The 12,284-nt window shown below is 33.6% G+C and overlaps 1 protein-coding gene across 1 annotated transcript in view; it reads left to right on the forward strand.

The window, feature by feature from the left end:
- Ypel (Yippee-like) overlaps positions 1–12,284 on the forward strand; it is a 45,043-nt gene that overhangs the window by 23,828 nt on the left and 8,931 nt on the right. The window contains exons 3-4 of the mRNA XM_089237020.1: positions 6,096–6,139; positions 9,926–10,034. Coding sequence (XP_089093146.1) covers positions 6,096–6,139; positions 9,926–10,034 — 153 coding nt within the window. The remainder of the gene's footprint in view (positions 1–6,095; positions 6,140–9,925; positions 10,035–12,284) is intronic.

Consider the following 12,284-nt stretch of genomic DNA (forward strand, 5'->3'; position numbering starts at 1 on the left):
AGAAACCATGGTGAAGAAGACTAGAGCTCAATGCTCTATATTTTCCACCAACCACCAACAGAAATGTTTTTATAGAGATGAGCATTTTCATTAATGGTGATATTGCACGTATTTCACTGTTTCCTCAATATCTTACTGTGCAACTTTATGAGTGATACCTGTTGAAAAAGGTTGGTGGGAGCAAATTATCCATTGCATACAAAAGGTGCAAGGTCTTATAGACAAGGGCAGCTTAAGCGTGGGTGCAAGGGTTGTGGTGCACCCGGGCAGCTAATTGGAATGCCTGTTGACACAAATTTTTTAATTCTGGAATAATAAAAACTCACAAGACACCACATGCTGTGGCTCTTTTTTTAAGTCACACATTGACAACGAAGATGTTGACAAAACAAACTTGAGGGAACAGACAGGGCTTGTGGGGGCCATAATCTATATATAATTGATTTTCTGTGTGTGGTATGTTCTCTATACAAAGTACCTAAAGATATAAAAATAATATAAGATATAAAAAAAATTCATATCTCTCATCGCCAAATTTCGCATATATACCAAACAGGACCCGATTTAAATGATAGGCTACTTCAATAGTTCGTTAGAGCTTTCAAATGCCCGAAATAGGCAAAAAACTGTCAGGCAACAATGGTTTCTGATCCTCAACAATCGCTTTTGGAATGTTTACTTTGGTTCTCTTGGTTCCCTAGCAATGTGTTTCAGACATATATATGCTTTTACAATGGTTTGTCACTTTAATGCTGCCAGTAATTGAAGAAAATGCAGGCAGTGCCGGGTATTATAGCTCTTACTAAAAATAAGAATGGATTCTATCACAATAGACTAGTATGCACTTTGGTGCCCTCACTCAGTAATTTTTCAGGAGTGAGCAAAGAAAGAATTTGGGTTCTCTCTTGTCCAATACCTGGAGCCCCAGAACCCCCCTTTCTTTTTCCCTAGTTTCTGCTGTGGGAACCTTGGAGTATTTTGGCGTTAATATTCAACTCTATGTTGGAAATTTAAGATTAATTAGAAAATTTAACCCCAAAAGGAAAGAAAATATGATGACTCATCAACGAAAGCTGTAATGTGGAAAAGTTATCTGGCGTAATTGAGAATGATGAAATAACTGGACCAAAAAAACAGGTTAGTTTCTTTAAAAGCGGTACATTTTAATGGGTAAACTATGTGTATAGTTTCGGATAAATAAAATATTCAGGTTTATCCCAGATTCCCCCAGGCTAGAATCACTTTCAGCCTCCCACCAGGGTTATCTTTAGGCGCGGCATATGAAGCTTTGCACCCAGGTGGCAGGTTAGCTTGAGTCGCCCCTGCTTATAGGTCTTTTTGAATGTTGCCATAATTATCCAAAATCATTTGATGTAGGCCTAACAGAAGTTTTCTCTTTTTTTCTCCAATGCCATTGACAACCGTAAATGTTTAAACTCTTCGAATATGTCTTCATGGCTACGTTTTATCAGCAATGTGATCTGATTTCCTGCTTAATTTTTATCACTTGAGACAGTTTGGCTAATCAGACAAAACATTTTGTGGCCAAAAAAAGGTTAGCCAAATTGAGAAGTGTTGTTTGGTTGCAAATTGATGCTCTTTATTTGGCAAATTTGATCCTTCATTTATTTGCCAAATGAAACATTTTGTCAAGATTCAGTGCAATGGAGATTTGCAATGAGTAACCTCTAATAATGACCATTTATGTTCAGGAATTACCAGGCTGAAAAGATTGATGTTGTATTTTTGTTCTTGTTTCCAATATCTATGACTGTTTAAATGGTATGACAAAAAGAATATAAGGATTTTTAATTTTGTTTCTCTAGAGCTATATGATGAGTTAGTTGAAGTTAGTGCATCACGTATGCTCTTCCAAATTTAGTCATTTGTTATTGAACAAGTTCTAACCCATGATGTATTTTTGAAACATTGGTTCCCAATCAGTGGTGTATGCACCCCACTGGGGTGAATAATTGGTCATCATAGGTATGCAAGAAATAGGCCTGATCAGCAAAGGTGGAATAAAATAACCAGTAAAGTTTCAGAACATTAGTCATGGCACAATATACAAGAAGGTAAGACCATGCACCTCTCCATCTCATAGCTTGGGGTACTTATGCCTAGGCTGTCTTGATGCATCAGCTCACCCAGGCATGTCCGATGGTGGGGTGGGGGGAGGGGGCTCTGATGACCTTGCATAGTAATAAAAATCTAGGCCTATTGTGCCAGATTTATGAGGGGAGGTTCTCGTTGCATTACTTCACTCAGGAAACCTATCATGCAGTTAATGACTTAACAGTTTGTTTGTTCCAAGAGTTCTTTAGTAATACATTTGTGTCTCAAGTTGTGTTTTCATAAATTTTAGTCAAATGAGCCCTCTCTTTCACACTTTTTATAGTTTTTTTTCAATTGTGAGATTTAAAAAAGACATTTATCAGGTGGAAAGTAATCTTTTAAAAATGGTTGAACTTGAAGTCACTGTTTTTTTTTTTTTATTACAACTTTGCCATATAAGTTATTTTGGAAACAAACTCAATTAAGTTGAGGGAAAAAATTGTGCACAGTATTGGCATACCTTGATCACACTTTTAATCCCAATGACTATTATCTCTATATATTGTTAAAAATGATCAGAATTAAAAAAATAAAATCCAATATACCAGTGAGAAAAAAAAAATTGTATGTAATACTCATATTCTGGATGCTTCAGATATTTGCTCTGGAATTTTATCATCTGTACCGATTTTCAACAGATATTAAAAATGTGTATTTTATGAGTTTACAAAGCACATTATTCATAATAATAATATTATTGTCAGTAATTGAATTGTAGCTCTTAAGTCATTGAAATGCTTAGCATATTTTGCAACCCTATCTTTATGGTGCATTGCTATTTTTTTAAATATATATTCAGCTCCATTTTTGTATGTTTTTCTTAGAGTATTTTCAATTGTCAATATACCAATTTATTACTGGGGTCACATATGCCCCTCTTAAACATTGCTTTCTAGAATGTCCAATGGATACTTGCTAGAAAGAGTTGTGTTCATGAACATTAATATATGCTGCTTGACAATTGTTAAGGAACAGGATCATTTTTCGGCATACCCTTTAAAGGAATGAAACTTGGCACATGTTTAATAGACATCCTGAAGTATCTTTATTATGCAAAGTGAAACAGATATCGGCATATGGCAAAAAAAAAAGGATGAACAAAAGAAAAAGAGGCTTCTTACAGCAATTTTAAACAGTTACAAAAAGTGCTGATTCTGTTGGAAATAGGACACAAGAATTCTTCAGTATGAAGTATGACCTCCTTGGGCGCTGTTGTACGTACTGGCCACCAAATTGTTGAGGTGACCTTGAAGAATTTGGTTCCATTTGCCCTTCAAGGTGATTTTGAGTTCTTGTATGGTTCGCGGAGGGTTATGTATTTGAGCAATTTGTCTGTCAAGAGCAACCCATGTGTGATCCATAGGATTTAGATACAGCAAATATGCAGGCCATGTCATGTGCTCAATATTCTCACTTGCTAGTGCATCAGACGCACACTTCATCTGTCCAATGAATGCGAGCATTGTCATCCATGAACAGAATTCTTGAACCACAGTTCTTGCAGATACACAAGTGCCAGTAAAATTAGAAAATTAGAAAATCTGTAGCTCTCTGGTCAGAAGTGGCCTTTTTGTTTCTTTTCGCCACTAGGCTATCTATTCTCTTGGAGTGTGGTGATCCTCTTACTGCCTCGAGCATGTTTTTGCCAGCACTTCCACCTTCAGTTTTTTCCTCGAACCATATAGGAACTCAAAGTTGGCGTAGAAGATGAATAAGACAAAATTCTTCAAGTTCTCAACAATTTGGTGTACAGTATGTACAATCAGTGTTGGTAGGTTTTTGATGGTTTATACTGTCACGTCAAACACTGTCGAAAACCAAATATTGCTTTTCACTATATTGGAAGTACACACATTAATTGCATGTAATGTTTAAAGTGGCTGTTTTATATAGAGAATAAATATGATTGTAAAATAATTTTCTACTCTCTACAGAATTATTTTGGTCAATATGTTTTTTTTTGTTATAAAATACACAATTTGAATAAAGAATAGCATAAGCATTCAAGGAAAAACTATGGAATGATTTGATATATTCTTTCATTCAAGATAATTCTTGACTTTCCAAAATTTCTTCAACCGCTTATATGTGTGTATAAACATCTGCTGTGTGTACTCTTTTTTATAACAGATAGGTATTTAAAAGTTCTTTTATGCCATATATGTAATAATTATTTGTTATTATTAAATTATCTAGATAATCACCAGTACTTTAACCAATATCCTTATTATGCATAACATTAGAATGTATCTAGCAATTAAAATACTAAATTGTAGGATTAAAACATCCTTTAATTTGGCAATGCCAATTGTATATGATACTTAAGAAACTCTTATAACTTATTCTTAGTGCAAAAGTAAGAATGGCTAAGTTTGACTTTGATATGGTATACTAACTGAGGTATATAACTTATATTTACTGGCATTTATAATGCAGTGGGTTTTCCAATTGAAACTGTATCTAAACGTGCAAAACAATTCTTTGTGTATATCAAGTCTTGCCAGCTCTGCTTTGACTGAAAATACTCTTTAAAACTCTGGATTTATATAGCCTAAGCTAAGAAATTTTTAGTTCAGAATAAATGAGTGTAATTAGTATATTAACAGATGCTACAAAAGAATTTTTAGTATAGAATAAATTTTGAGCAGATCTGAAAACTTAAAATATCAAAATAATATATTTTACAATCAATAATTACAATTCAAAATATAAAACACTTTAATCTACATAAAAGTATGTGTTTTGCTATTTAACATATCTATCAGGTTAAAAAAAAACTATTTCACAACATTGACAATGAGATTTTGACTGTTTTAATAAAGTGTTAGTTTCTGGGGTCAAAACCCTAACCCTGATCTCCTATCATATATTTTGAGTAAACAGCTCTATTTCACTTAGCAAATTAAACACATGTAATGAGTAGTTTAGAAAAATTATACTGTATATGTTCTAGACTCTTTTTATGTTGAAAAATTCAAATTTTCACAAATTATAATTGATATTTAGTTTTAATTATGGTAATAAATTAATGTTTAAAAACAAAAAATTATAATAGGCTATGCAAGAAATTAAGTTATTCATCATGTTATATGCCCATTGTGTTTAAAACATTATCCAAAACCATTAATTTTGGTTTTTGACAGTTTGTGGCAGTTTAAACCCGTTTTTGACAAAAACCCAACCCTGTGTATAATAGATGCCAAATGTGCATCAATTTCTGAAGAGGTTGTACTTCATACTGAAAAACTCATATGTCCTTATTTCCAGCAGAAGAAGCACTTTTTTTTAATAATTGTTTAGAATTGCTGTGGCAATATCTGTTCCATTTTGCATAGTATAGATACTTCAAGAAAGGAGATGTCTATTAAGCATGAGCCAAATTTCATTTCTTTGAAGGATGTGGTATGACAAAAAATAACTGTTTCTTAGCAATTTTCAAGCAGTATAATATACCTGTACATCTAAGGTTGTGTTTGTTACATGTTGAGAGAAGTATTACCATATGTCTCCCAAGTACAGGGTGTTCTAAAATTCCTTGTGTTTTTGCCAATGTTCAGGGCTATAGCCAGAGGAGGACCAAAAGTTCTGATTCCTCCCCCACCTGAAATATGATAATAATAGCTGATTTGTATAAAATCGCATGTGTGTGTGTGAATAGGCCAAGTTTACTGTATCATCAGTTTGGTTTCCCTCGTGAAGAAATTTCTGGCTATGACCCTACTGTTGTTAACATTTTGCTATTTGTTGGTTGCATGGAAGTCATTGTGAACAGCTATTGCAAATAAAGTAATTAATTGGATGTTAAACTTGTTTTTCCTAATAACATGGTGATTTTCACTAATAATTGATTCAAAACAACGGACATTCAATTTTTTTTTCAACTATGGTGATAAATTTTTTTCTCAGTCAATATTATTTTGTCTTGAGTATTCAGAAAATATTTCCAATGGTAATATTATTTGATTTTCTTATTATTTCAGTCATTCCAAGGAAGTCAAGGCCGTGCCTACCTTTTCAATTCAGTGTATGTAATTTTTTTTCCATTGTGTTTCTGTATTTACAGCCTTTTCAAAAAGTTCCAATGATTCATAAGGGGAAAATGATCAAATTAATTGAATAGAGTACCTGTCTTGGCCATCGTTGAAAGAATTTTGTTCTGTCATTTACGAAACAAATGAAATGCCACTTGCAAAATTGTGCAATATACCTTATATTGCAGTCTGTGCCAATGCTAATAAAAATATTATATTGCAGTATTTCTAATGAGATTTATACATGTTGATAGATGATGGTGCAAGAATTTTTTAAGTATCATTGATAAGAGACATGTTTATTTAAAATATATTGGGAACTTTTTGAATTGGGTTTCATTAAGTGTTGTATTCATAATACTGGACATTTTTGAAATGCTAACATCATTGTATCTTATTGCTCTCGTTAACTGGTATCGATTCTTTAAAATTTTTGAAATACATGAGGCATGTCCAAAAAACTAAAGATACTAAGGCTAGCATCTATTTAAAACATTTTTATTTGACAAATGTCCTTTACAAGTTTATTTAATGGTTCCATTATTTTTTTGCGTGATTGTCACTTCAATCCACATTTTCCACCAGGGTTGGTAAAGAACTGTTTTTTCGGTTCAAATCATTTACATTAAAACCAATAAAATTTCTGAAAAATCATTCAAACTTCTTTCTGTTAATTAAAATAAAGTGTTTGTTGATATAATTAACACTATTCCCATGGTAATTAAATTATATATATTTCTTAAATTTTAATAAAAACCAACTTTTGCAATTTATGTATTTTATAGCTTATAACTCAAGTAATTGTTTTGTGTATTTGAAAATTCTTTGTTATTGACCATGTAATATAATTTCTACAGTTACTTTCAATATTCTTAATTAAGAAGCTATTTTGCAAAAACTGATTAAAAACTAGATGAATGCAATGTGTTTAATGAAGAGTAATTAATGCTTGCACACAGAATGGAAACAATAACCAATCAGCTCAAAATGATAACTTAATTAGCATAGCATGATTTCATAGTTCATGGAAACATCACAAAAATGGTCATTTAAACAACTAGAACTTACACAAGAAATTTCAAATATGTTATCCACCTTGTTCTGGCTGTGAGGTGGAAGTGCAAAAGTGTTTGTTCAACAACAGATCAGAGTATATCATGGTAATGATGTATGTGTGCTTTCAATTCATCAAAGTTTACAATCCAACCACTGCACATAACATTTTGAGGTTCCCCCAAAGCCAAACATTGCAAGGGTTGCGGTCAGGTGAATGTGACAACCAGGTATGTCATCATGTTTGTCAAAATGGTTCTTCAGCAGCTGCTTTGCTGGTGTTGCAATTTGCATCTTGTTTTTAGGTTTTATAATTGCATTTTTAATTGGGTTGCTGTATTTTAGAAACATGACTTCCATATTTGTTATGGGCATCTGTTTCTTCAACCACCTCGTTTTGTATTTTGCCTGTTGGGGCCTTGTATTTGATAAAGGTTGTGCTATATCCACACACTGATGCTAATGAAGTGCTGAAATGATGTAGTTGCACTAAATAGTATATACCACTGGCCAAGTACATAGTGGACTTGTACATTTCAGGACATTTGTCATGCATTGCTTAACTTCATTGACTTGTACATTTTAAAGTTTTTTTCTTTCACCAAAGAAAATTTCATTGCTTCAGGAGTATCCATGCAAATTTTCAAGTCATTCTGACCAGTGGTTCTAATGTATAGTATTTTGGAATCAGAACTTTAATTATGATCCCCTGTATATAGCTGTTAATTTTTCATAAATCCCTTACTACTGCACAGTAGAACCTTGATTAATTGGAGGTAATGGTGAAAGTATATTTAAAAAAAATAATCTCAAATTTTAGGCCTGGTGGTGGTATACAGTATGAGATGTGCTGCTGCTTATAAAAATAAAATGTCTGAGGTAAAATATAACTACTAGTGTACACTGGTCTTTGTCCTTTAGGGGCAGCTAGTGTCTTTATTGATTATGAGTCTACCTGCCTTTAGCATGATGATGCCCAACCAAGTGGCTGAGAAAAAGATGCCCATAACAAAAGTAAATGGATGATAGTGAAGTCACTACTGTTGCTGCTTCTTTGTGAAGGAAAAGAAACAAACACCTGTGAGATAATACACCACCACATATTTAGATGTGGTGGTGTATCTTATCCATAAATTTGCTTTAGATAGAGCATGAGAATATAGCCCAAAGTTAGAAAATATGGTAAGAATGAGAAATTTTAGTACAGTATATAACTTTAAGTAACTATAAGCTACTTTTTATATGAAGAAGAAAAAAAATATATATATATATACTCAGGTCATTTTTATGGAATTTTTTTGGAAGAAACCATTTAAACCATTTAAAAATATACCATCAGAATGTACTCCAAGAATATAGAAACTATGGTAAGAATAAAAAATTTTGTCCAGTTTGAACCAGTAATTATATTTTGGCCCCTTTTATGTGATTTTTTGAAGGAAAAAAACCACTTGGTTAAAACTAAGATTTAAACCACTTGGTTAAAACCAATGTTGTTTGAACCAAACAACCCTGCTCTCTACATGTTCTTTTCTCGTAAAATGCCTTCATATTGTAGTAAATCCACCGGGCTTGTTCCCCACCAATTTTTTCATTATTTAAAAGTGCAAGCTAAATCTACATTATGAAATTCTTGATCTGCATTTTTGTTAGCATGAAACTCTTTTCTGTTACGGAATAATACAATGCCTGTGGTTTTCCTTATATCGTCTTTGAATAAGTGGGAATAAATATTTTGTAGCACTAAAATAAAAAAAATTGGTGTGCCAGAACTATACTGTGATTTATTGCAGAGTATTGGTAACAGTTTTTTATTTGAATGAAATTACAATAATGATAAAAGTGTAGAAAAAGTACTGCGAATACCAAGGGTCAACTATTCATATTCCAATGCTTTTTTGCTTTAAACTTCAACTAATTACAGTAGAACTTGGTTAATTCAAATTTTTGATAATAGAAACTTTTACCTGCTCCCCCTTTACTTTGCTATCTAATTTAATATTAAAATTTCTTGTTCAAATTTTTTTTGAATATTTTGGATAATTCGAAGTTGGAGGGGAAAAATTACAGTTTTTGTATGAGCAAAATTTAGTTTGGAAAAGTTCTATAAACAGTCAGACTTTGTTTCTCTTAACCAAGTTGTTATACAACAAATCTTTGAAGACCAAAAATACATAATTTGAAAATTCTGACATAATTCACTCCACTATGGATACCGTTTTTTTTATCTTGATTTCTGGTTCGAATTGCTGTACTAGCATTTGGTCTATTAAGCCACGTGAAAAGAAATGTGGAGCCAGTCTTAAAGATATACTCAGGTTTTATGATAGACTTTTGATAAAAAAAATACGTGTACCACTCAAAATCTGAAACTTTTCATTGTCATTTTAAAAGTAAGGAAAGTATTGGAAAATACAAATTGCAGTTATCGAATACTAAAATTTGCGAAATAGTTTCCTAACTGATGATCAAATTTTAATAATTATTATCCTATGTGGCTATTGATGCTTAAGTAGTAATTTGTAGTCATTTTACAGATCCAGGATAGATTAATTAGATAATTCAATCATTTTTTCCAGTGACTTTGAACTTCGAATTAACCAAGTTCGACTGTACATTATTATTTTTTTAATTAATTTTATTTTTTATTTTTCTTGTAATTGCTGTTCATTTTCAAATTATGCATTCTAAGCACCTTGACTCATGTGCATTTATGTTTATTTCAGTGTAAATGTGGGTTGCGGACCAGCTGAGGAGCGGGTCCTCCTTACAGGACTTCATGCAGTGGCTGATATTTACTGTGAATGCTGTAAAACAACACTTGGATGGAAATATGTATGTATCAAAAACTTCTTTTGGAATTTTACTGCTGTGATTAATTCAGGATGGATGAAATAAGCGAATTAATTCACCCCATATAAAATATTAAAAATTAGAACACTGCCCCTGCATAGCAGCTTGTGGTTTGTCCATTCGAGCAAACACACATTCAACAATGACATTCCCCCCCCCCCCCAGTAATAAATACAGTGAAACCTGTCAAAATCCTGGTTTAGGACAGTGTTTCCCAAAATGGGTGATATCGGCGATATCATATTACACCCCAGGGGGGCGATGGAAGTTTCTAAGGGGAAAGTAGAAGCTTTGGGTTTAATATAGGATTCTAAGATGGGTTGGATTCATTTGGGGGGGGGGCGATGTGGAGAGAATTTTTTGAGCAAGGGGGCAATATATATATATATAACAGACCTGCCAACTCTCCCGATTTAGGCGGAAGACTCCGGATTTTGGCAGAAAATTAGATCTTACGCGAACTTTCACGTTGCTGTGGCGTCAATGATTACCGTCGTTGTTAGGGAAAACACCCATAGAGGACAGCCGTGGTCATTTCCATCGAGCAGCCTTAAAAAAAGTCTCTGTGACCGCATTTAAGCAACTGGCAAAGATGCAACTTCGTTTTCCTAGCATTTATCTGCAATCATTCATCGGGGGGAAGCCCTTGGTTGCCGAAATTCCTGTATAATCGTTATTGTATTCCATTAACAGCTATGCGGTAAACACATTTTTTCGTGGGCAGCTTTGTAATTTGAGTTTTTTTAATTGTTTTTTCCGATTAAACGTGTTCAGAAAGACTTCTATAGCTATAAAACTTTAAGCTATAATAAAGCTAAAATATAAAGCTTATGAGAGTTCATATACCCAAGATAGAATCACTAGTAGCATTCACGAAAGGAAACACATATTTTATGAACAGTATGTAGATGTGATTTCCCTATTCTGTACGGAAAGACTAACATGGAATTATATTCTGCTCAGAAGCAATGCAGAACCTGCTTTCTTTATTTATTAAAAAAATATATAAATAAATTTCGAATTTTTTTTTTTTGATCGAGTCTGTGAGTGCCGGGGGGGAGGTCCCCCTAGGGAGAATCTCCGGATTTCTGAATTTCAAAAGTTGGCACGTCTGATATATAAGAACAAAAAGTTTGGGAAACTATGGTTTAAGATGGGTGTTTAACCTTTAGGAGAGCGCAGGTCACTTCATTTTTTTGAAACGTGTCGCAGGCCACTTTTATAAAATACAAAGTTACTGTAGTTACTTAAGTAGTTAACTTATCTGTAGCTGTGCCTCAGGTCACTTAAGTTATTTTCAAATATGTGGAATGTATTGCAAGGGATTTGGATTGTGCTGCGGGGATCTGAAACTGTTGTGTACGACACTTAAGTGGTCTGTAAATGCATTAAGGGTCACTTAAGGGATCCACAACCAGGCCCGCTTGAGTTATCTAGAACTGTGTCACACATCGCTTAACTGGTCTGGATTTGTGTTGCGGGTCGCTTAAGGGATCCAGAACTGTGCCATGGGTTGCTCAAGTGATCTGTAAATGTGCTGTATGCCACTTGAGTGCTCTGGAGCTGTCGTGGTGATCTGTAAATGTGCTGTATGCCACTTGAGTGCCCTGGAACTGTGTCGTGGTGATCTGTAAATATATACTGTGGATCACAGATTTAAATGATCTGGGAATGTGCCATGGGATACTCATGTGACCTGAAAATGTGCTGTGGACTACTCGAGTTATCTCTAAATGTGCTACAGGTCACTCACATGACCTGGAAATAAGTCATGGACCACTCAAGTGATCTAAGAATGTGCCACTTAGTTTATTTTTGCAAAATTATGTGTTCGAATATGCAGGCTACACATCAGAAGCATTCAAGGGCCACAGGTTGAGCATGTGTGGTTTAGGATATACAGTGCAACCTCTAGTATCCTGTCTGTTGACCAATATTAGTTTCCCTAGTGTGATAATATTTTCTTTGGTGAAGAAGAAATAACAGAGAAAATCGGAAATTCTCTTACCGATGAGAAATAATGTTTTAATTGAAGGTAAAGAGATTTCCAATTGTGGTGCTTTTGAATTTCTCTTCAAAAGGCATTGTTCAACTGGAGCAGCGAGGTCATTGCAATTAATCAGCAATAATGTTGCTAAAAGAACTTCTTGTGGTACATCTGTAAAGCAAAGATGAAGGGGCTATGCCTCAGTCGAATAAAAGATGCACATGTTCAATTATAACTGATATAGA

Source organism: Pholcus phalangioides, unplaced genomic scaffold, assembly GCF_987345545.1.
Source record: "Pholcus phalangioides strain wild (caught in Gottingen) unplaced genomic scaffold, Ppha-v1.0 ptg000009l_1, whole genome shotgun sequence".
Taxonomy (NCBI): Eukaryota; Metazoa; Arthropoda; class Arachnida; order Araneae; family Pholcidae; genus Pholcus; species Pholcus phalangioides.